This window comes from Bombus terrestris, chromosome 9 (genome assembly GCF_910591885.1).
Source record: "Bombus terrestris chromosome 9, iyBomTerr1.2, whole genome shotgun sequence".
Lineage (NCBI taxonomy): Eukaryota > Metazoa > Arthropoda > Insecta > Hymenoptera > Apidae > Bombus > Bombus terrestris.
In genome coordinates, this window is record NC_063277.1 from 14,765,258 (window position 1) to 14,792,079 (window position 26,822).

The 26,822-nt window shown below is 40.1% G+C and overlaps 1 protein-coding gene across 6 annotated transcripts in view; it reads right to left on the reverse strand.

The window, feature by feature from the left end:
* Positions 1–11,668: 11,668 nt before the first annotated feature.
* Positions 11,669–26,822, reverse strand: part of LOC100644332 (zwei Ig domain protein zig-8) — a 43,154-nt gene continuing 28,000 nt past the window's right edge. For all 6 annotated transcript variants that reach the window (XM_003397727.4, XM_048408335.1, XM_048408337.1 and 3 more), the window contains exons 2-6: positions 26,715–26,822; positions 22,892–23,064; positions 14,508–14,663; positions 13,550–13,883; positions 11,669–12,962 (exon numbers count right to left, since the gene is read on the reverse strand). In XM_003397727.4, the coding sequence (XP_003397775.1) occupies positions 12,823–12,962; positions 13,550–13,883; positions 14,508–14,663; positions 22,892–23,064; positions 26,715–26,772 (861 nt within the window). In that variant the 5' untranslated portion in view covers positions 26,773–26,822 and the 3' untranslated portion in view covers positions 11,669–12,822. The remainder of the gene's footprint in view (positions 12,963–13,549; positions 13,884–14,507; positions 14,664–22,891; positions 23,065–26,714) is intronic.

The window sequence follows — 26,822 nt, forward strand, 5'->3', positions numbered from 1 at the left end:
TGATCGAAGTTTCAGAGATTTTCAGCTGTCATGGGGGGTGAGATTTCCATTTATAAAAAATTTTCATATCACCTTGGAAATCCATTCATCAAAATCCAAAAGTTTTAAAGGGTTCGTAACCGCTGAGACCACGAAAATTCCTCTGCAAATACTTGACAGCAAGTTCTTGGCAGCGAATTCTTGCCATAAGAAAGTTCAGGGTTCCTCGTAATCTGGTTTTATGATACTTGCCACGAACGAGAACGAAAGAATTACGATATTTATTGGAAATATAAGGTGCGTATCTTTACGATTTTCTTACTCGTTGTCTTCATAATCGCGTAATCGTGTCGCGTGATTACAAGTTTCGTTTAATACCATCTCGAACAACCAATAACTTCTATAACATGAAAATCGACGATAATTTTGTAGAAAATGTTAAGTGAAATCAAATTAACGTTTGAACTTTAGCAAACTCGTACGAGATACGTAGCTATGAGAGATTGTCGGCAAAACCTTGGGAAAAAACCTTTCATTTAACGTTTTATACCCTCTTCTGGTTGAATCACTTGCGAAAGGATAACGTACAATACGCGATTCGATTGCCGTGATGATAACAGTGATCGACGCATCAATTGATCCTATAAAACGCTTTATAATCGAGAATAACGACGATTGACGAGCAAAGCGTAATGAAAATTTATTTGAACCTTGATATAAATAGTCGTTTCATGACAAGTTAGTGTACAAATTCGCGTAATCAGATGCAACGTCTCCGCGGTTTTAATTTGACCCAATAAATTCCAACAAAGGCCGTATCTTGACGAGAAAATTACCGTTCGACGTAGAACAAGCACGGATAATATTGATGGACGAAATAATGCAACACAAACGAAACAACCGAACCTTTACCAATGAAAATACGATTATCCGTCAACGCTAACAATGACGACACGTAAAGTAATGAAACGCGTGATATATACGTAAATAATCCGAACATTCCGATGATTTCGTGCATCGAATCGACGTTATTCCAGTCGGATCGAGTTTCGTTCGAATATTACTAGTTATCGTTACATTGATCCCGTGCTGTACGTAGCAAACCGTATGACAGACATAGCAGAAAATAAATAATCCATGTTATGGCCAATGCGATTTTCCAGATCGGAATATTTCTATCTGAAACACGTCGCATTGCCGTCACGGAAGATTGCGGATTATATCCAATGATTCGCATCCGAATGAAATGGTTTCAATCGAAAACGGTGCGTGAAAGAAACGTATTCGAAAGAAGGTTTACGAAAACAACTGAACAGAATATTTTTCGAGGTGGAACACTTGCATGTAAAATATAACAAAGAAAAGGAAAAAGCGAAATAAATCGAATTGATTTAAGCGCGATAAATCTCGAGTGATCTTCCATGTTACGGACATATCGGCCGGTCGACGATGACGCTATAACGTGGCCAAGATACGCATTTAAATGTAATCACTGTGAATTCGAAGCAGTGATGAATACGCTTAGATACGCAATAGGGCTTCTTTAATCTGAGATTGAATACGCGAGGGCGCGAAACGTCGCTTGCGCTCGATCCAGTCGCGTTGCGAGAAGCGTGAAACGTCCTTTCAATTTCCTCTTTAACCGTGCGGAAGATTCCGGGATTAAAGGGGGAGCCCTCTTTTTGCCCATGGATCCGAGTATAAAAGTAGAATCAGCTGAAAACCGCCAACACGCGCCTTGACGTGTTACCAGTCGAACTTTAATGAAATTTACGGATCCGATATTTATGGAGGGCTTCCACGAGAATCGCGCGTCTACTCATTTTACTTTGAAATATTTCCTGTCCAACCGACTAAGCCTGGCTAGCCTGTTATTCATGAATATGCTGATTATCGCGCTTTTCTGAGACGCTAATGGAAGGAAAGCGCACCTTCCTCCACCAGGGTATTATAAGATCTGCCGATAACGTGTTACGACTTACCAAGTACTTCCGACTTACTCCGCGTACTGTTTGCTCGCATAACAAAAGCTATCCCATGCATTATATGCTTACCTTAAGGGCAATATAACTTCCCTGACTATTTCTTACCTATTTAACCAAATTATCATAATATTCGTATAAATTTTAATACATCGGATATTGAATAGCGAACACTGATCAATTTTATTTGTTTGTTTTATAATAAGTGGAATATTAAAGTGGCGATGCAAATATTAACATTATGACGTTTATATTGTACGTATAAGACATGTTCTTGACTGCTGTTTTACGAATAGCATTTTTATAAATACATTTGGAACTCGTTTGATAATGATTCGTTACAGACAATCGCGAGCTTACCTACTACGCGATATCGAGATTCCTACGATTGATAATACGCTGTGAAATCGATAAACGGTAACGTTTCTCCAGCTGAAGGTATCGTAGAATACTGCAATATCTAGTTCCATGTATTTTAAACGAATAACGTAGATAATATGTAATATCGAAATACTGCAAAAGTAAATACATATATCGAAATAACGTAGTTACAGGACCTCGCCGATCCTGAAAAGGTTTCATCTATACGTATATTATGCACAAACCATAAACAAAGAAGCTAACGGTTGAAATATCCATAATCTATTTGCTCATAGAAGCTACAATTTAAAGATAACAAGCAAGAGTCATCGATTTGACGAAAAGTGGCGTGCATAGAGTTAATTTTAGTCGTTTACGTGGCAGACGCGATAAAAGAAAATCACATATGTTTTGACGCAATGTCCAAAACTTCTGAGTCGTTCCCACACGCAATATCAAAAAGGGTCAAAAATTTTCGTGAATGTAGCTTCGATATCGTCGAAAGTATTTATATTCCATTTCCATAAATGTGATTTTTACCTATCTGATTTTTGTTACCACAAATCCCGTAACATGTGACCTGAAATACCGACGACGAAAGAAAGTTTCTGTCCGACGATTAATATCGGTAGTATGTTTGACCGATATTGAAGAAGAAAACGTTTTGAAAGTTTAATTACAGATTGCGGTTTCTTCGTGTTTTAAGCATGAACCTCGCTGTAATGTAATTTCTTCGCGTAAATCTCTCGCAACCGAGTTCCATTTTTCCATGGAATCCTGTAATTGAAAAATCCAAGGGAGACCAGAATCCATCGCGTTCAAGCTTCTCGTCTATCCAAATTACTTTTGCTCGATGTCCTGAGCCAACCTAAGACATAGACGTCCCATTACGTACCAATGACGAAACATTTCACAGGTTACTACTGCCAAGTCGAGCAGAATAGCTGTCTCCGTGAAACATGAGATCCGTAGTGGTTACTCCTTTGGAAAATGAGAACGCGAATACCTACATATAACGAACAAACGCATCGAGTGCTTCGAAACCAAATTGAATCGCATTACGTTGCTTCTCTCGTTCCCTTTGTCGGCAAATCCTACCGAGAACACGCTACATCTTCATTTTGTTGCTTGCAATTGCCTTTTAATTACAAGGCTTGCCTTCGACCATCAGTTTCCACGAGTTTCCAGGAACAAAATATCAAGCAAGTTAGACGCGGACATTTCCGATACGCCTTTGTCCACGCGAATCGAGGACACACTATTTTTCAAATGTTATTCCATCTTATCTATTAATCTTATACGATCCATCTGATTAAATACAATGAATTTGAACTTCGATTTCTTTAAGTATGGCTCTTTTCAATGTCTATTAAATAAGCGTTGTACTTCTGCCAATCTTTGACTGTCTCTATTGACAATCGAAATAATTCTGATCTGATGAAATATTGGCGTGAATTTCAGTCGATTGAGCTCATACCTAATCATTTCCTTGGTTCGTAGCGAATGTACGTTTCAATCAACCGAATCCTAAGTACCGAAAAACATGTTCTCTTCCTGATGAGGATATGTGGCGATACCTAAACGATCGACTTATTACATTCCCCACTTGTTATATCCTACGATATATGAAAATTCTTATTAGAAAATTGCCTTCCATCGCGGTTGTTCTGCAAACCTCGTCAACGAAAATGTCACGTATTCTTTCATGCGTTTTCGAACGAAACAGCTGTCCGATTACCTTGACGTTTACGCCATTCCTCTGAGAAAGCACAGCATCAAATATTCAATTTAAATTGTTCGATCATAAAAACGGTGGTTAATCCCCTGGCAGATATAATAAAAGATTTCGGTCGTTGACACGAACACCTATACTTTAAATTTCAAGACGTACGATAGCGGAAGCGTCATTAGTAATCTATTACGTATGAAATTATTATCGCGTGTGCACGTGTAGCCAACTGATGCAAACGGATAGATGAAAGCGTCACGAGAACGTAATTTGAGGATTACGCTTGCTCGTATATTATCACTGAAACAATGGCCGTGTGACGTCGCCATCGTACAATCACGTAGGTAATCCGCAAGGATCTTCCGGAATCCTCGTACGCTCCATGTCTTTGCAACCTAAACACCATTGCAGACCGACAGAACTATTTCCTTAAGCTTTCGATATAATGCGCCCTAATCCAAAAGGATTAACTTCCCTAGAATTGGAACAAATTGTTTTCAACGTCGAGAGCTTGCTTCTCTACTTACACAATTGCACCGAGGTGAACGAATTTTTATCGATTCCTCTCAGGATTCCGCAGATGTTCGGGCAATTTCAACGAGGCGCCACAGTATGTTGTATTTTCTATCACCCGGATTAAAATTTGTGCGGTAAAAAAGAAAAAAGAAAAGATAAAAATATGGCGATAAAAGTATCTCGTTGATGTTTATTCGAGTTCACGATCCACATAGACGTTGGAAAACTTAGTGTGTTTCGGCTTACTGTGTTACGACGTTCCAATTACGATTTGATAACTTGCTCGCGAGACACGAAAAACTTGCGACTGAAACTTTAAGGTTACGTGTCCGTTCGCTGCAGTTTTTCACACTGTGAACATCGTTCTAAATTTTCACCGAGAAATTATGCAGCCCTGAGGCTGACAGGTAGCGGTTGCTGGAAATCGAAGTTCGCCAGTAAGTTCTAGTCGGTAGTTGACGATTGTTAATGCGACCAACCTACCGCTGCGAACAATGGCGAGTAATTATCATTTATATTACTACTGAGAAAGCCCATTTTATTCGGAAATACCATGAATATTAAACGTACCGTCGGGTCACATCGTGTTACCGATTTCTTAGCTGCGGTTACGAGCACCCACAACCAGGAGATATACTTTCCAAACTCGAAACGAAGAAAGGAAGAAACTTACACGCTGACAACTTTTTGACCTCGTCATATGAAATACTTTACTCCCAGCTGATATTAAGCCAAGTGCGAAAATGACTTTCTTTCCCATTGTCTCCGTTGCTTGCTAATTAAATAAGAAGGTCGTCGCGAAAAAGCTACCCTTCGTTACTTCCTGGAAATTCGCACAAAGACGAAGTTTCACCGAGGAAAAGTGTTCGAAACCAAGTTGTTACAGCTTTCTTTCCGCTTGGATTTCTCTTTCCCTTCGATCAACTTCCACCACTTTCTTTTCTTTTTTCAAGCGCACTTCGTCTACCCATTTGATCTCGCAGACGCTAACGATTTCCACCTCTACAACTTCCATCGTTTTTGCTTACGCACTCCAGTTACCAAGCAATGGTTTAGTAAATCTCTTGTTACTTGCCAAACGCCAGTCACGGTTGACAGAAATTGATATCGAATACGCGCGTTATCTGCTGGAACCATCTGTGTGTGGGTGTCGTTCATTTTTTAACGACGCTGACAACATCATCGTCGTCATAATTACAATGGAATGTGGTGCGCGTTAACCTACTTTTTTCCTCGTCTTTCAGCTTCGTTCGCACACGTGTCACCTTTGTTCTTAATTTCCTCGATAAACGAGCAATCGTAGTCTCCCACGGCCGATATCCCAACAGATAGAGGAACGTGTAATTACGTAATTCAGCCGTCCGATAAAATAATTCACTTTCGATTTGCAGGTAAATGAAATCTGTCACAAGGAACGTTGGAAATATCGTGGTTCGTGTATATACGCGTTTTCTATGTAACATGTTCATAAATTTCAGTAAAAATCGCAAGAAGGGAAAAACACGTTGTAGGAATACACGTACAGCGTGTAGTCTTAACGATGGTCTTAAGGCGTCCTACTGACAAAACCCTAGTGTATTTCTCTCCATTTACTGTATTTCCAACTGTGAGTCGACTTGGCAGTCCGGTAATGGGGAACATCTTTCAGCATAAAACGGGGCCGCGTTGCATGCTGCTCATTCAGGACAAATATGTCTACAGAACACCGCCGAGCGTCGCTATTTATGTTACCTTGTTCGCAATTGATTTGTTCGTTTGTAACAACGAGAATCTTCTACTTTTGTCCGTTTTGTTTCTTTCTCTCTTCCACAATGCCTATATCAATGGCGAGAAATAAGCGACAAAATTGTCCGCGCGTTAAACAGAGTACAATCGTATTCTATTTTGTCTTTGATAAAACAATATAGGTATAACTGAAAATAGAAATTTCAAACGGTTCTATTTCGGCATGGAACGACAAAAGCACCTGGAAATTTGAGCTGAATTCTGAGATAGATAGCACCGGCAAACTTTGAACAACGATACGTTAAATGGAACGAGAACTCGATTATCGAAATTGTGCGACGAATACGCAATGAAAATTGCAAGAACGTTCGACTAGCAGCAGCCTAATAATTTCCTGTTGTGTACATCTGCGTTTCAACAAAGTTAAACTATTCTCTTTGTGACGTTACAGGCTGTACTTATGAATCTCCGGCAGTTCCATATATTATACAACTGCAGTCTAACGATCGATAACTATGCACGCCGCTTGTGTAACAATAATAACAAAGTGATCAGTTATTCCACGAGCGCTCGGCATCTCTTGGCATTTACGTTTACCCGTATAAAGCGTAACGTTTGCAGATACGACGCTTTTCAATTTCGATCGAGCGCGAAAGGACACGAAGGAAAATTCCACTTACAATATTCGAAAACTAAAAGATTTACGGACAGCGATTTATAGCGGACCCAAGGCGTTCGATAAATTGTTTGTTGGTTTCGTTCGCCGCGAGCATCGTAGCGAAGTTTGAAACAGCGAGGAAAAATGGCAAACTAATCGATCAATGAAACATTTAAAAACGGAGAATTCCCATGAGAACGATGAACTGCATTACAGTGGATGGCACGGGAACTCGTAAAACTAACTGGATGGCTGGCTGTAGGCGAAAAGTGAAAGCTCGGCAAAAGCTGGCAGTCGAGAAACTATCGTACAGGCACCAGCGGATGTTCTGTCTGGAATATTGCGTCGCATCCAAGTCTGTTCGAGATACGCCAATAACATTGACGTTCGAAATACCGAATACAGCCAGATTGAACAAAAACGACACAACCAGAACGATGACGAATAGCGTGCGTTGAAAATTTAATTGGCCCGTGCACGATCCTGTCTACGATAACTCAAAAATTGGCGCAATTTACCGCTCTATTCTTCCTCTTCTTTTCTCGTCAACTCGACGCTTCTCAATTGTGAAGCTACTGTTTTGGATCAGCAGGATTTATCGTTCAATATCGCTTTCTTTAGTTTTCGACAATGCGTTCTAGTTCAACTTTTCGCACGTAACATCGCCCATCGAAGTCCTCCTTTTGGAGGAGAACAATTCCGATCAAAGACGTTTCACTTCCATTTACGCAGCCTTCCGTATTGTCAATAAACTTGATTGATTTTGCAGACGCTTTGCGCATTATAACGTACCAAAGTAACGCTTTTCACTTTAATTTAATTTTCTAATAATCACCTTCTATAATATTTACGAGTAATGGAAACGGCGATGAAGAAAGTACGAAGTACGTGCATTAACGCGACGTTCACCCGCGGAGATGTGTACGTGCGGACGGTGAAAATATGTTTCGTTCGAATAGGACTGAAGCTGGGACCGTAATAAAGTACGAACATCGCGACAGAAGCGACGAATTCTGTTCTATTTACAAACCAATCTGCGAAAGCACCATCAGTTCCATACTACAGTCATGTAAAACACCGTACAACATCCATTCCAAACACTTTCATGAACTTTCCCACGAGGCTTTCATACTTACACACCGAATCTACTCATACTGGTACCGGAATGTTACTGGTCGGATCAAGTACGCTGCATAAAAGAACAACAGCTGTTAATGGATCTGCCATTTTAAAGCGTCGTTGTACGAGTATTCGTATAACTTCATACAAAATTGTAGAACTAATATTTGAATGTACATGTCGCGATGTTCATTTCATTCTTGCAATAGTTATTATATATTTTTACTAACTAAGGTCTTTACTTTAAAACCTGCTATCGCTTCGAGAAATGAAAATGGAATCGTCGCAAGATATTCCGTATAGCGCGCGTGTATTACTTCCTGATAATTTTCGCTGCTTTCCAATTTCGTTGAATGCAAGCAAAATTTTCAAAATTCCAATACTATTCTTATCTATCTGGTCCGAAAATGAAATCGCTTGCGAATTCCCTTATTTTATTGATTGAAATGTTCTTCGATTGTACACGGGTTTAGAACGCGAAACATTATTTCCGAAGGTATTATCGTATATTGGAACACATTCGATTATTATGCCAGTCAAATACAATTACGCAATACGTACATTGGACCGTTCCCATTGTTAAAATCGTGTTCTCTGTTACTAACTTGTTATCTTGTCGTTTCTTCTCACCCAGTGAAATAAATTCTAATTGAAATTACTTTGTTTCGGAACGATTATACAAATTGCTTAATTCCTGCGACGCCAGTGTATTCAACATAAACTATCGACATGAACTTTTGTCGTTGTTGCTTGACGTGTAACTTTGTAAATAATGTAATTATACTGAGAAACGCGAACACGCGCGTAATTTATTATTTGCACGTTTCTCTCCGGAAACGCTTTTTGCATGGCGCAGCGTGCAAAGTTTAACGATATAGCGAAGGGAATAAATTGTAAGAAGTACAAAGTAACAAATAAAACGTAGAAAACGAAGCTATATAACAGAATCATAATTATGAAAAGAGAAAAATATCACCAGCACTTTCTCTCTTTTCCGCGCGATGAAGTACCTCGAACGTAATTTTAATCTCGGTCTTGGTCACTTTTTAACATCGACGCACACATTTGAACGCAAATGAACTACATTTTTCTCGAACTCTTGCATATTGTCACGCAACTTGCTTAGTGATTTTATCGCTATTTCAAGCTAGCATCCGTGTTAGTAGAGGCGGCAGGGTTAGATCGTCAGCAACACGAAACTGTTTTACCAAGATCGACTTTCTTTCGTTCACCAGTTACGTGCATAGCGATGTTTATACTTGCAGAAACGTGTGCCTAAGTATATGCACAAGACCGTTCTATTTCTCGAGGTTTATAGTAAAATCTATCGACACTTCGTTGATGAATATTTTCCATTAAATGAAACTAACATCTATGACTAATCGCAGATAATGATAAAAGTTCTCGTAGAACTATCGTCTGCGGGATATGAATATACATGTTCGATATACCGCGCTTCAGAGTAATTAGACAAAGGATAAACGTTTTAATTAGGCGGAATTTTTTAGGGTTATTGTTGCTTTAACGCGACGCAATAGTCAAAATGGAGACAAACAGATTACGTTATGATGTGTCATTTTTAGTCCACAACGAATACTCGAAGAATAGAAGAGCACTGTATTCTTGGAATTACCCTATTACCTGTGCATGCTTGCTGAGATGGGAGCACTCTTGCGCTTCTTGTTTGAAGGAATTGCAAACTTTCTCAAACACCTCTAACTCTGTTCTCTGCTACTCTTCGAGCATTCTCTCATTTTCTGTCTCAGTACGCCTCTCTCCCAGTTTCTTTCGTGTTATCTGCAAAGAAAGTTGGGTAAAGCCGAGGCTCCACAACCGGGACATTCCATCGTCTCTTTTATTTCTTCTCGTTCTCGTTGCGCTTGCGCTTGTGCTTCTTCTATGCATAGCATATCTAGAAACAGCTTACCGCCGATTCGATGCAACGAGTCTTATCGTGGATCAGGGTCTCCGAATTTCATTCGTATTCGAGATATTCAATAGCAACGAATCACCGCACTACATCCGCTGTTCTCGTTGCCATCCTTATTACGTTGAAAATTCTGTAAAATTGCATTGCGCGAAACAACGATATCGCGCTACAATTTTTACTAAAATTCTCGTAACCGAATTGTGGTAAAAATAACGAAGAAGAAAGGTGAAAATTGAAATTCAGTTTTCCAGTAAAAAAAAAAAAAAAAAAAGGGAAAAGAAAAAATCCATCCAGATAGACAGAAAAATAGAAAACTAGAGAAATACGTTAAATAGAAACTATTAAAAAGGACACGCTAAACGTTTGAATATTATACAAGCATAATTAACGCCATCCATTTATTACGCTGAAACGAATTACATACCAAATTGCCGGACCGCAGCGTTGTCACTGTATCGACACATTCATTCTCTTGTTATTTATCGGCAGTAGCGTATGTTTATTACAAAGATCGATATGTTCATTCGCATCGACACGGTTGGAAACGATTTCATCGATACAGCAATCCGTAGTTTGTTCTCTCGTGATTTTTGTTCCTCCTGTTTTGAAAGAAGGGTTTTCTTCTCGTTCTTCGGTTCGGAAGTAAAGACGTATGAAGGTTCGAACTGGACAAGCGAAGGAAGAATGCTCTTTGTAGAAGTCACTGCGCCGTATCCCTTTATTGCAGTAGTGTTTCAATTTAGCACCCGTTAAAAGAGTTTCGGTGCTTTTATCGCGAAAGTTCTGTGCGGCCAGATAGAAAATAAGAGAAGAAAGCAGGGCCGCGCCGCGCCGGGTCAAACAAAACGAGGTTAAAGGACGGGGGTGGCGGGATCGAAGTCGAACGGGGGGGAAAAAACGATACGCGGTACCCTCCCGTGACGTGGCACAGACTAGGTATCAGGCCGCGTTATATGGGTTAACGCTTACAACCTAAATCAACTTGCTATCGTGTTAATTGCATGCGATATCTTCCACCATGGCGCGAATCATCGTCGTCTTCATCGGCATCGGACGATCTTTTAAAAATTGTCGCGATATCGAATGGTGGGAAAGTTCGTGCCCGTCGATAACAAGGGGAATCGGCATCCCTGTGAGTAAACGCGAAAGGTTTCACACGTTCGATAGTCTTATCGATTAATCGTGTCTAGAACCGCGCTCTTAGAAGCTCGTTTCGCGGCTACAGTAATGTTAGTGGTCGTCGTTATCCAGCCCCTAGCGGATTTCGATATTTCTCCAACCGAATTTGCGGTTGAATTAATCCGTTTTAACAGGATTCCAAGCTAAGATAACGAAGGCTCTCGTAATAACGTTTGCCACTGGCGTGTTAAAGCTCGCGTAAAGTTCGAAGACTTCGAGAGATAGATAACGCGAGGCGAACGTGCACATTTATCGGCCGGAGCTATTCCACAACTTTCCTTCGGAGTTTCGTGAAATAACTTTTCCTTCGCGTCGTTTATTTCACGGTGATCGTGCTACTTTACCTTCAATTTCCTGCCTCATCGTTTACCTATCGAACAACGAAAACAAATGGCAAAGTTGCCTCGACAAAGTTTCTTACGGCGTCGCATCGCATCGTGCCTCGATCCAACGAAACACAAAGGACTCGTGAGTAAATTATCGATCGCAGCTTTACGATTAATGTTTTATTGAATGTATGATTAGAGCGTTATATTTACATTGATTCCATTTATCCCGACATGAACACGCGGCAACGCGCGGCAATCGCGTGAATGTCTGTCACGAATTTCCGATAACGAGTTTATCCGCAGCCTGATCGATCCACTGTACTCTTGATTCTCCTCGGATTCAACGGAGGCTTTCACTTTCCTCGCATTCCGTCTCAATAAATCTCTAACACACACACATGCTATCCAAGATTCGAAGAAGGAGTGGAAGAAGAACGATTTCCACGTCACGAAACGTAAAGGCGCTTGTTCATCTCGAGTCCACGGTGTCGCTTACATACTACGTATGTGTATACGTATAGGTATACGTATGTATGTGTATGTACCCCGCGTGTATAAGGAATGTGTATGTATTCGCGTTTCTTTATGTATGTGTACATTTACATATGTATATATAATGCACGTACGAAGAAAACGGTTCACTCATCGCGCACAATGACAGATACTAGCAAGTAAAAGATCATGCTCGAATCGACAGGTTCCTACCGTCTCGCAACAGAAAAGAGAATAAAAGAGGAACCTTTCGTCGCGTGTCGTTCTATTTCCCAACGTTAAAAATGAGACACATCTTGCACCACATACTTTCTATATCGATTCTAAAACCAGCAGAATAATCGTTACTCCGACCACGCACACATTTTTCCAGACAAAGAAATTGCTTGGTACATAATAAAGGAACGGGGTGGAAGGAGACGGAACACAGGGGACGAGGGACAAGAGGGTTAAAAGACAGAAGGGAATAAAACAAAAGGATTTGTCGGTGGCTACAGTTCTGCTGCTCTTACGATCGGACGCGGTTCCCCTCGATGAGGGAGCACGAATCTCTGAAAAGAATCGCGCTACAGGTAAAAGGGTCGGTCCGAAAGTGGCGGCGGGTCCGTATATTCATACGTGAATCGATACACTCGACGATATTCCGGTTTTAACACCAATGCAAGGATATCGTTCTTGCGGGGCTGATTGGAGTTACAGTTGAAAAGACGAATCCCGAATGGTCGACCGATGGTCAGAGTCGTCCTTGCGATAGGAGAGATGAACCGAGTTGCGGTAGCGCGGCCACGACTAACACCAGTCGTTCCCATAAGTTCACCGGTGATTCATGTCGGGTAAAGGCTGGTGAAACTCGGTATCCTCCAGCTGACGGCCGCCAAGAGGGACACCAGAAAGTTACTCGCTAAAATTGCTGGACTAAGGTTCCTTCTGTCTCCTCCGTGCATTGCCGCCGGTTTCTCTTCCTCTGAAACGAGATTAGAAACTCTGACTCGATAGCTGCAAAAAGAAACCTTTCCTCGCGAAAATGGCCGAGCTAGAATGAGAGAAAGCGCGTCGCCAGACAAGACCACCCCAATCTCATAGAGGGAGAAGGAGAAAGGACACTTTCGTGGAGGAGCGGTAAAATACCCCTGAGGGTGACTACGACGTTTTAAACGAGCTCGACCGGTTGGACACTGAAAGCTAAAGCCCCAGACGAGACGAACCTCGTCTCTTTTTCTGACTTCTTAGTCCCTTGTGCAAAGTTCGCCTTCGTAGTCTGATCACGCGCGCAACGATCTCCGGAACACTGGCGCGCGTCTAAGAGATGCTTAAGGCTTTGTCAAATTTTGCTCCTATCTGGATTTCTATAGAACATTTGAAATATCGATGCTCGATCGTAAGACGAAACGTTTCGCTTTATCCTGTATGCCACGAATCTGGTCCGACGTTAGTTAAGCTTCTACCTTTGCCTCGAACGAAATCTCGATCCTGATTATTTCTCGCTAAATGATTTTTCGAGACAAACTGAATACGGATCGGCCTTACGTTTGGTAAACTTAATTTGCTCACCTTCGATCACGTGAACCATCACGTAAGCCGATTTAGCATTGCTCGGTGAACACGTATAATTACCGCCGTGCGACGGTTTCGTCTTATTGACCATTAGAATCGATCCGTTCTTGGTCAGTTCAACTTTCACGCCTAGCTCCTCGTCGTAGTTGATCATATGTCCCTGACGATACCAGAAGACGTAGAGGGGCGATTCCGCAGCTGCCTTCAGTTGACACTCCAACCGAAGACTGGAACCTTGCTTCACGTGTAAATCAGGCGCCCCTGGTATGATCGAGTACGCTTCTGTGACTTTCAGGAGCACGAAATTCCGTTGCACTGGATGCGACGTAACCTGAAATTTCAACGCCAATAGTCGCTTCGTGGATAAATCGAGTTCGATTATCGCCTCTTATCTGTCAAGTGGAAATTTCTACATCGTTTTAGGAACGATCTTCGAGAAACGTTCTGGCAAAATGTACTATTCCTAGGAAACTTTGCGAAAGAATCTTTCGAATATTTCATGGATTCTTCATAAATAAAATATCAAGGTGTGTTTCACTCTCGCGACAATTTGCGGCTAACATTTAACTCTGTAAACCGAGCTTCGGATTAAAGGCTACGATAACCTTAACTGACCTTACACTGACTTTTCGGATGGTATTTAACGTATGACGTTTAGAAAAAGCTCTAATTTCGTCTGGTAAAGCAACTAAACGACCATACCGCGGACGAACTAAAATTGTTACGTGTCTTTTATCATTGAAATATCCTTTCGTTTTGTTTTGTCCTGTTACGTACACGGAAAGAGACGTTCCAGGAGAGTTACTGTAATGCGTTGCCGTAAATTTAAAATATGACGCCCGTTTTATGTTGAAATAGATGATATGCATGTTGCAACGTCGCAACAGAGTGAAGCACTATCGTACTGAAGAAGAAACGTGCCTTTTATTACACATAGATACATCGCCAAGTATACCTGACATTCGTATATACCCTCGTCCTGGAGAGTAACTGCTCGTATTTGAAGTAACCAATCAGTACTCGAATGCATCACGACAAATCGTTTGTCGACTGAGTGGGTACTCGTGCCAACAGTTAACAACCGTCTGTTTTTACGCTTCATCCATGTAATCTGCAATGAAAAATTGTCATGAAGTATATGCGCGTTCGATATTTATTTAATTTTATTTATCGCAAGCTTTGTTTATTAAGCCCATGTTTGTTACAGGCGACTGACCCATTTTGTAGGTTGATTTAAATAAATATAAAATAAAGAAAGAACGTCGTTTGTATTAATAAATATATCAATACATGTATGTTAATCGGATAATACATACGAAGGATTTCCATCATGGAGAAAGCTCAAAATAATTCAGGGATGGAAACAAGTGGTGGTAGTAGGATAGGCGTTAAAAGCATTTAGGTCATTTACGGTAACAATGTATAGGAAACAGCGTGTATCATATCAGGCAATGAGAGAGGGAGAGTAAGCCACGCTTGCGTCCAATATCAATTACGATGGCCATTAGTGTACCCTAATTTCAGGGTAATTTTCATTCTTGACCGTGTTGACCACGAAACTTACTCAATTTGTTCGATAACTGTCACGCCGCGCCACGCCGCTTCGCTGCCTCTCTGTTCTCCCTGCTTCCAAAAATTGTCCCTTTTCGTTCATGATAATTTGTCAAAATTTATCATTGCGATCGATCGCGTATCAATTCCCATTACTCCCGCCTGTCCCGTGCTTTGTACGACCGAACAAGAACTTGAAAATTGCTTCGGGGAAAACAGATTGCCGGCTTTCAAATTACTTGTTACGTGGGCACAAGGTGAGTGGAAAAATGAGAAACGAGGAAATTGACTTTCAAACAGATTGGACAAACCTGAGAGTTGGAAATGGTTTGTACTAATCTGCCAAAAGCTCGTCTACAGGTAGAAATGTATGCTACTCGTCATAATGTGGTAGCTAGTAACGAGCTTCCTCTGAAGCGGATGTAGCTCAACTGTAAATATGAAAAAATATCGTACGAACGTTTGCAAACTCGCGATGCATTTCTAAACGAGTCGCACTTTGGTAACACGCGTACACGCGTCAGCTGCATTCGTTAATCTCATTAAAGATACGACGCATAATTTTCATTTCTGCTCATGTTGTAAGTGTTTTACCCGGTCGCATTGTAAATTTACAATCTAAATGATGCGCATCACTCGCTGGAACACATGTTCCAAGAAAATAATTAACTATTTCAAAATGATAAATAAATACATTGTAAAAATAACGATGAAAGAATAAGAGTTGGTCGTTTGAGAACATTCGTAGAAATTATATAATTAACGATTCGATCGAAAGACAATCGCTATCGATCGATTCAATCTTGGTTGAATGGACCTTCCAATAACCCGTTCTAATGCTTAGTCGACGCGTAGGTGATTACCACCACGACTCCATCAAATACATCCGTAGGAAACCAATTCTCGGGGATATGACATTACTGAAACCATCGACTGCCCCTAATCCAGGATGTTCCCCGTAATCCTGGATTCCACTGAAAGAGGACTTACTTCTGTCCGCCACATCTGCACCTAACGTGATATGAATTCGTAATTTTGTTTAACCATAATTAACCGCACACACCCTTTTGTACCGAATTAATTACGATTATTCCGGTTAACTGGTCTAATTCAGTGAACGTAATATAACGCTCGACGAGATCGACCGTACCATTAAAATTGATTATTCTCCTCGACAAAATGCAAATTGTACATTACGTTCGAACGACGACTTCATTACACGACTCTTAATTTCCTTTGACATTGTTTCAACCATCGCTCTTCGCAGATGCGAATTGGATAACGGATGTTTCGAGAATTCCCGAGGGAAGCTATTAAAGCAGGCGTAGGCAAGAAAGAAGGGTACGTGCTCAGATATAGATCCACGAACCCATGGAGCTTTTCAAGTAGAGTCCCACCAATACTGGCAAAAGCTTAATTGAAAACGACTATCCACAGCAGCAGCCTTATACCCTATTCTTAATCTCCCAAATGGGAATTGCCGTGAACCTTGAAGGATGTCCTTTCTACGATCAGTGGATAACGTTGTGGTCTCGTTTCGTATCCTGACAAAATCTTAACAAACCAGATCTCTGAGGCAAAAGCTCGTTCGGGGAACCATTACACTTGGCGAAAACGTCACCGAAATTACGTCCCAGCTGAATTATATAGACTTGCTTATTATACATGATCTTAAAGCATAAATCATTTATTTTTATATCAACCTAGAGTGGATATGATAAAACATTATACGCATGACAAATCCATTAATATCTTTTCGTAGAATTACGCGCGTCGTTGATTATATTTTCAATTTTAAATTCAATAGATTCGCGATGGATAAAGCCTCTAATGCTTTAATGTGATTTACGAACCAGGCGTAAAATAAAACGGTTCCAATTACGCTGGCATAATTACTATCGCAACCCTGTGTATGCTACGTGATTCACCGAGATCAACGTTAAAAGCTCGTTCTGGTTATCAGAGAAGCGATTTCAAAAGTATTCCCTCGACGAGCCAACTTTCCTCGCCTGCTATTGAGAAATCAAATATCAGCTCGATGTCAACTACGTGTTCCAGCGATGGGGAACGAAGGCGTAGGCTAATCGTGCGATTACCATGGTTTCAGTAATGAGCCGAAATATTCTTCGACAGAAGGGAAAAGCTTTCATAGAAATGGCAAGGAGCAAGCAAGCTACGCCGAAAAAAGAGACAATCGTAATTGTCTAAAATACCGAAAGTTTCAGTATCCAAAGCGCTTTCTTCTTAAAGTTTGGTACAATTGGCCTAATAAGTACTTGACGAAGAGTGATTGCATAAAGCAGTCTTTGTGGGATGGTAATCGGGAAGGAAATATTTGTCGAGAATAAAACGTTTACGTATCTCCGAAAGCTCCGCGCTCGATTACTTTGTTCCTTTGGGTTTTCTCCTTTTGAAAGGTTCGCTAGTTTGCATCTTTGTTCGTACTTCTTAATATCCTCGGCATAATCGTTTCCCACGTTTAATAGTTTAATTTGAGAGGGAGGAGGTAGGAAGCGGTGTACAAGATAATACCGGTATTCTACGGTACTCGTTGCATTGTGTTCCCTCCTTCTATATAACGATGACAAAGTCTGGAATACACTGACAACGTAAAATGCGAAGGTGTTGTAACGACAGGTGACAGTTATGATCTTTACTGCACATGGTTCAGCACTTAACGCGTGATTTACCTCCATTGACATCGTGTCGACCCCTCGTTTCGCGGTTTTACCGTAAATCGACGACTTTAACTGTACACTGAATAAGTAACGACAGATTTATGGGACAGTAAAAGTTGTTTTTGCATAAAACACGTAAAAACTGGCATTTTTTACTCGCCGGTCGATTGAATCGTCTCTGATGCATCAATTTTCGATATTATTCATTTTGCTGTTCATCCTGTTAGTTCCTAGAAATTTATTGGAACACGCATATTTCTCGGTACCCGTTGATTTTTCCGTGGATACCGTAAAGCAAACAAGAATAGCATGGGTGTTATTGAATACTGCCTGGATGAATCAATTTTTATTCTCACGTGGACCGATAACAATACCTTGATCAAACACACCCGATAGTGCCTCCACGCTGTCGAATGTAATAGACATAAATACTGTATCTGGGATCTGGGATGTGCGTATGTTAAACAGAATTCTAATTTTCTTTGAGAAAGGAAGGAAATTTCCATCTGCCGTAACGTTTGAAGGGAAACGAAAAGTTTGGCCGATTTAATAAACGGGATTCATGGTACAATAATTTGATGTACTTTAAACCGTTGTTATGAAAGCAAAGCAGTTCCAAACTAATTCGGAAAAAGACTTCCTCAAAGTTTACTGGATAACGAATTGGATAAGCACGGAGCATAGAGTTTCAGCGTTCTCTCAAACGCGAATAGTAGTTCGCTGGAACAACATTAATCAACGTTACTTTGACCGGAACCCACTTAAGGTGCCTGTTCCTGGAAATTCCCTTCGGAAATCCGCCCATGGATTTCCCGCGATCAAGCAAATTAATTCCTATCCGTAGCCTCGAGATGTTGTGTTCGTCAACTATATGAATGGAACACCCATTTGTCTAGTTAATAAAATTACCCAATAAAGCAGTTCGATATCAATGGCGATTAAATAACTTGTTAAGCAATTAGACAACAAAGATTCGAATAGAACGATATTCGAGAGAAGTACGCATTCGCAAACGGAGTAATACTATCGATATCTTCGAGGAAGATCGTCGGTTTTGTTATTCTTTCTATTTTTCGATCACGCAAAGTTCATCCTTGAAACAACACGTATCAGGACCCAGTTCGTAGTCCGCCGCTCACCGACGACGCAAATAGACTTTGGAAATTATATTTCACAGACAATCCAACTCTTTCTTTCCTTTCCTTGAATATACCTGCCTCGCGGTGCCCACCTATCGTGACAAGTTGTTTTCAATTTCCACGAGTGGTGTTTTCCTCATTGTTGTAGAGGTACACACTCGAAAGAGGAAAAGTTGGTCGAAAGATATTTCCAAAATTGATATCCCTTAACGGAAGCACTCTTTCTTGCCACTGCCGCTCCTCGCTTCTTTCAGTCTTCCTCGTACCCTCGATCGAACGACTAGGCTTTTAAAGCAACAAGGCCTGTTTCTCCCTCTCGTACATACCACGTAGATGAATTATCTTTTATTCATGTTCTTCGTCGATATAAGATCCTACCAACAGTGTTATTTGCTTTCTGTCCGTGGACAGAGTACTTTACATAAGTGCCCGTAGGTTTACCAGCTGTCTTCTTATTTTTCATGATAAGAGTACCTCGCATTCGTAATGCACGATAAGCAAGCCAAAGATACGACACGTTCATCGAGAGAATATGACATTATAGAAAGTAAAGTAGCGCTTTGATATACTTCTATAATGTTTAGATAGCCCAATAAACATGTCCTGCGCCGAACTAAGATGAAATTTCATAAACAAACTTTTGCAAATGAATCGGTGATACGGAAAAGCTAGGTTTAAGTTAGTCACACAGTTAGGAGTATTATCGTCTTCCTGACGTTCTACCTCAATTTATCAAGCACCAAGTCATGCAAGACTGTTCCCAGTACGGAAACCAACGATACGCAACATTTTTCCTGTAAGTGGATTAGGACTCTTCCGATTTTTAAAGTACGCGTGAATAACACGTTCCCTGAAACACGCTTCCAACTTTCTCTATACATCCTAATTTATTTATCCGATCGCAGAATCGACAGATTAAAATGATAAGTCTGAACTGGTCGAGTAGATCATGCGAGGAATACAAGCGTAAATGCTGCTCGCACAGTAGAACGTGTCGGTATATAGCGAAACGTTAGGTTTGAAGTAGCATAAAGCATTGTACTTCAGCTGATAATTATCATTCTTAAAATTGCTACAAGTAAAATAAATCTTGCTCTTGGGATAGCAGAAATGCAAGGATAAATTCCAGCAATGAAACGAAGGAAAAAGCATTGGATGGTTTTGTATTCTAATGGACAATTATTATTCCGAAACGTGCCACGAACAAAATACAACTTGTGCGTGGAAATAGCATAGAATAGCACGTCGTGGAATTTTTCTTAGTGAGTAAACACTTAAAACTTGTAAAATACGTGACCAAGGGATTAGTTATTCATTTGATAAAAATGTCTCTCCCTCTATTTCTCTCTTTCTCTCTCTATGAAAGTTTACCAAGTGTTTCCTTGAATATGCATGTACGTGTATGTATCTTGCATATAAAGATTCCTCGAAAATCCGCTCCACCTGATCTGTTCTATGAGAAAATCGTTCGTTGCCGCGACGTCGAATGGAATTCGATTTCGACATCTGGCTTTCGTCGCCACGAGTATCGAGGGAGACTTTCCCGCTTCTCAATGCTTCGTGTACACAACCTAGATTTTCTGTCATTCCTTTCCTCCTTCGCTTTTTTTCCTCTGAGAACTTGAACGGAGCACCTGCTACGGTATCGGTTTAACGGTGGAATCTCGTAAAATATTCTGAAATATTCCTGCACCGTGGCTACCGATGTTCGAGAGAAGGCAAGAGAAATGCGATCGGAAAAGGAAGGAAGCACGAGATACGTGAAAAAGAAACGAACAAGGAAATAAGGAGAAAAGGTCGACTCGAGCTGCTAGGAGAAAATATGAGATTTAAAATGTGAGAATCAATTGGAAGGACCGCGTTATCACGTTCGACGCACAGAATTCAAGGCGTACCTTCGTCATGATCGTGAACCAAACCGAAGGAAGGCGAATTTACAGCGAATCGATACGTGAGAGGCAAATTATTGTTGGAAGAGACTGTGCTTCGACCGAAAATTACGAAAAGCCATTCAGAAAAATACCGAATAAAAAGCAACGAATGCCTTTTCAGGATTTCCGTATACTTAACGAGATCCGTCGATTTAAAGAATTTCACGAGTAACCCACAAGGGGAGAAATTTAAAGCGGAGAGAAAAAATGGGGAAGAAAGGATCGGCAGAGAAGGAGAAACGGGTAATTTGTCTAAAAGTTCAAGGAGGAAGAAAGAAAATTAGAGAGAGCTGTGGCCGAGCTATTTGTTATCAAGGTGGCAATAATGCTTCCCAGCCCAAACCGACGCGCGCCACTTCTACAAACAGTCTTGCTGATAGTTAGATTTAGTAGCATCAAGGATTAAATAGAAATTCGTCGTTTTAAAAAAAATCAGTTCGTACGATAAGCAAGAGTATTAAAAATGTAATTCACATATTCAAAAGGATTTATTGAGTTTGAAAATTTGAATTTTAAACTTTATATAGAAATTCGAAAAATTTTTCTGTATTATACTCCGAATAACGGGAACACATATTATGTTCTACTAGTAGTGATATTTATATATGTGAACAAATGTATCAATTGAATTAGTTTGTAGCAAAGTACGCCTCCAAACAGGTAGCAGTTTTTTGCATTATACGTATATGGGTGATACAAAAACACGTCGAACTTTATAGAATTAATTAGGTCACAGGCCCGCGATACAGTATGCGCAAAGATGCGATTATTTAATTTACAGTTTTTATAGAAAGAGGTAACTCCGCGCCTATCACGGTTGCTACTATTGTTTCAAAAAATATTCCGATATTTTAACGTGTAAAAAGTGCGATCGTGTCAAATTTGATATTTTATTTTATATCGATATACCGAAAATATTTTGCCGATATACCGGAAATAGTTTTTAATCAAATATGGTTTGACAGAAATCGATTAAACAACTCGCGAACATTTCTTCGAGTCAATTAGCAATGCAACTGAAGATTCTTCGCTCGTTTAACCGTGATTCAATTACAGTGCAAAGCTTGCGCAGAAATTGAATTCACAGTACAAAAGGAGAGTAACTTTGAAAATAGATTGGGAAGTTCTAACAAGATCAGTTTAGAAGGCTCTGGTCTGTTTTTCTCTGTAGTCCATTGAACAACATTACATGAAAGTTTGCTTTGTTCTTGATGTTTGATATTTATTCCCCTTCGCTTTATCTAACCTAACAGTTTATTTTAGAAGACAAGCACTTGTACGCGTTCATCTTCCTGATCCTAGCAACGCTTTTGAGACTTTACGTGGGTCGTACGTCTCAAAAGAATTACATTCCCTTCAGTCCCTCTTCTAGGGTTACAAACATTCAAAGAATCGTTATATATGTATAAAACGATTCCTCCAGTTTTTTAAAATTCAATGAATCGTTGTATTATTCAGTCATGAATTCTCTTTCCCTCGATTGCTTCGTGTATGCCACCTCGCAAACGGAGATTAAATGAATATCACTCAACTCGCTGCTCTGGCGGCAAATGAAAATTGAACGGTCGCGAATATGGCGAGAAAGAAAGTATCTAACGAAGTGCCGATATAGAATAAAAGGTAGCATAAAAATAGGAACGAGAAAAAGAAAGCATCGAATCGTAAAATAGCTGATAGGAAGCTCGAACCTGTAGATAAATTTTTCAGGTTAAAATTATTAATAAATGTGAAAAGGAACGCTACTGGTCTCGATGTGCTATTCTCGAGCATCGAAAATTCTAGGCAAATGTATAAAAACCGATATTGCCACGAAAATAGCAACGAGTGGAAAGCAAAGCGAGTCGCGAGCACGTTGTTGCGAGGAAAATATTTCGCGGATGTAGAGCACTCGCGTCCTCGCCTCTGGTGGTGTCGTGTATCGGCATGAAACTAATTTCGACCCTGCATGAATTACATCACGCTAGGAGGGCCGCGTATCTTGGAAATACTTTTCTGGGTCAATCGTCTACAAGCTAACTTGTATTACGTAACGACATTTACGGTTCCAGCGCCGGGTTCGGTAATTTTGCAGGGCAAATTCGCGGTGCTTCCGCTTTGTGCAAGAACTTCCCTGATGGGACCTTCGACGACATCTTCGCTTTCATCCTCGGAGCTGTTTAATGACACCAATTCGTTGCTGACCCTTAACGATTGTTGCTGCTCCGCCCGGCTCCCTGGAAAAATTACAACCACGTTACGGATTAAAATTTTTAACACACGTTGCATCGTAAATAATCGAAAAATAATTATACGATTTAATTCGTAATTATCGCTGTATCGTCGTGGATGTTACTATATGCGATTCTTATGGCCCATTTCTTAGGAAATTGCTCCGAGTTTTATGGGCAGTAATTCTTTACCTTCGGGAAAAAGACAGAGAACTAAAGGAGAGAGCGAGACAAGTCGAATCGTTATTAGAGATATTTAATCGCAAACTTCACCTCATGATTTTATTCTTCTTCTGCAATCCTATCTCCGGTATCGTGTCTACGTCGTAGCATAGGTAATGAAACAATAGAATTTATTCTCGAGTGTAGTTTATGTGAGAAAATTCCGGCAAGGTAATTGAAACGGAAAAAAATTTCTATTAACCTAGATTCATTTTCGGGGAAAGCTCGAGCGGTATAAAACTATAATGCGAACATCGAAGTTGCAAAAGCTTAAAAGCTCAAAGGCCTAAGGGAAGATACCATCGGAGATTAAGGACGATTTTCACGCTACTTCGTTGGCAAGGGGTACAATAGCGTCAGCGAGCGTGGTACCGAGCTAGAGAGGAAAACGAGACGAAATTCTCTCTCGCTTCGAGATTAATGCAGCCACCGTTGCTACGATAACGCATAACCCCGGTGCAGCGTAAGTGGCTTAAGTGAATAACTTAGTCACGACAATTACGAAGCATTGCTTCGCGTTTGCAGCAGCAGAGCTATTACAAATCTACCGGGTTTTCCTTGAAATTCACTTCGAAAACACTTAACTGTCCCACGCGGTTTCTTCATACTCTTTAATTGCGTTTTCATTCACATAACTCGCACACAGTTCGACTCCTATGCCTAAACGAATCTAATTCAAACACTTTCTATATTCGTCGCACTGATCTTCCACGTCTATAAGGTTCTTGAACATCGAAATCTACATTTACCGTGCGCGTTATAACGCCACATAACGTTCGTACACATACGAAATTCACGCGACATACGATAAGAATTCCCTAAACGCATACGCGACCGTTTAGCTCCGAAGTATAACGAGCCTCTATTTAGTTCGCGTACTTGACTCGTGTACACGATGAAAACGTCGGCAATTAGCTCTCGTTACCTTGCTCGAGACTCGTTCGACGGTTCGTTAAACCTGACCCGTTTTCCTGAGTCCACGAATCGTCCTGCTCCCAAACACCAAAGACTCGAAAGGAGATCTCGTCATGTGACAGGCATGAAATCGCATGTGGCCAAGGAAATGGCACGCGTGCACGCGATCATAGATCGACCCGACTCTCCGACTCGTCGATTTTCTTACCAGCTTCGTTACCAGACGGCTTCGTTCTTTCTCCCGACAGTACGGCCTAGATTTCCGATTTACCCGGAAGTCGCTACGATTTATTACCTTTTTATTTCCGCCATTTTCTTCGCCCTATCCTGTAATTTTCTGTGATTCTATCAGAAACGCGCGTCCAAAGTTAAAACGAACACTGACGCTTAATGTCGCTTCGCTCTACGCGTTTCTCCTCTCATTTGCCTAACATTCTTTCATATTCTTCGCCGTTGAAAGATATTCCTCCGAAAAAATGAATTTCTTAGGGATTTCATTGAATTTTAGTTACGTGTTAAGAGACACGATGTACATGTAGTTAAAATTTAAGGAAACTTAACGGTACCGAAGTCAAGATATTGATCCTCAAAGTTTTCATATTTAACACGTAATCCCTGTATCAAGTCATCGCCGGGATGACATTTTCATCTATTACAGCGAAAATCTTCTTAGAAACTCACAAAAGGACTAATATATGATGTTAAACCGTGTAAGAAATCTCATATTGAAGCATGGAGGTGCCTAGCGGTATCGTTTCCCAAGTAAAGAAATACAACGTATGTGATTCGATGAAGTGTCTACCTAAGGGGCTGAAATATCGCGTTCAGTTTTCCCAAAAAGTTTCTTTCTATCCCGCGCGTGCTACGCTCTCACGCGTTCTATTCTTTTGCGAGCGATTGTACCCGGAGAAATACCTTTAAAGGGATTTCTATTAAATTACGTCAACGATGAAGTATATAGCCATTCAGAATTTTCATTCAATTTATATCGACGCGATAGAATAATCGACAGTGTACAGCAACACACAGCAATAATCGGTATAATATTTTTGCAGATAAAAGCATTTTCCAAACAATGTTTATCGTCGACTTGTCTTGCCGCGTTGCGAGTTTTGTTATTACTAGAGACGCTTTCTCCTTTGGCTTTACCGGTCTTTTATAAAATACACAGCGATAACGACGAAGTATTGCCGCGTAGGAGATGCAACCTATTTTGTAGCCGTACGTGTGAAAGGACAATACGCGATGTTTGATACACATCCTAGCTACGTTCTGTTGACCACTAAGAAACCAATCTATCATCCTAAAAGAGATAGTCTGTATTGATTTTTAGAATAAGATAAAAAATTATTTGCCTTTTTTTTCAAGAAGCGCCATAAAAAAAAAATTGTGCACAACTTCGCGTTAAAACGCAAGCGAATACGATTCGCCGATTTCATAAAAGTCCGTCGACATAAAAACTTTACGAAGATAACGAAAAGGTAAAACGGTTCACGATTAATTTCGAGCAACTTTACAAAGATCGACCAATTAGGACTCGTAAAACGCAGGCACAATAAGGATTACTGTTCGTTTAATTAAACCTCCGATTAAATTCCTTATCTACAACGTAAGTGCCTTATGCAATTCTAGACAATCGGTACGGGCTGTTTTTACAACGATATTTCAAATCTATTTGTCAGAGTCGGTCGACAGACAAAACCGAACCATAACTAAAAATTTCATCGACAAAACAGATACGAATAAATTCTTAGCAAGGTAGTGATTTCTTCGATCGAGGAACGAATAGTTTATTGCCGGCGGAAAGTTTCTACCAACGCTAACGAGCCAAAACTTTGCGCGGTCATCAAGAGCACGATAACCGGATATTACTTGTCAGCCATCAACTAGCATGGTGAATTAAGTGTTTTCTGTGTCAGCACGAAAATGACTCGGTGAAATGCAAATGCGGAAGAGCTTCTGCTATATAAGCACACATCCAAAATTCCTTCGATTCGAACGACAACGATTTATGAAATATAACTGTAATTTCTTACATATCATATAATATATATAACTGCTAATAAACTAACACAATTTTGACTATCTTATTATAATTATATATTTCCGATCTTATTATTATTATTATTTATTTTACTTAAAGTCGCGTCAACCGTATTTTATGATCCTTAGCAAGCTCGATTAACAAAATACGTAACAATAATATACCGAAAGCGAAGTGTAAAATATAATAAAGTAAGTTACAGAAAAGTTAAATAATAATTCCTATATATTTTGAACATACATCATATACAGTATAATTACAGTAGAATACAACGCGATTAAGTTAAACTTAAATTAATACGATACAGTGCATGTTAGAACTAAGTCCGTAACTTACGATGTCACAATCGATGGTGCAAATTAATATCTTTGAGAAAATAGAGGAGATTTTCGCAATGCTTTTCGTGATGATTTAGACACGTTTGATTATCTCGTTTTTTTTAAACAAAAATCGTTTGATGTATTTTGACACTTACCAGTGAAATAAAGTTGTATTTCCAAGAAAGTGCTCAGTATGATCAGAAGCGTTCTCATGGTGACAACTAATTTACAACGTCCTTACTTTAGACATTCATCATACTTGT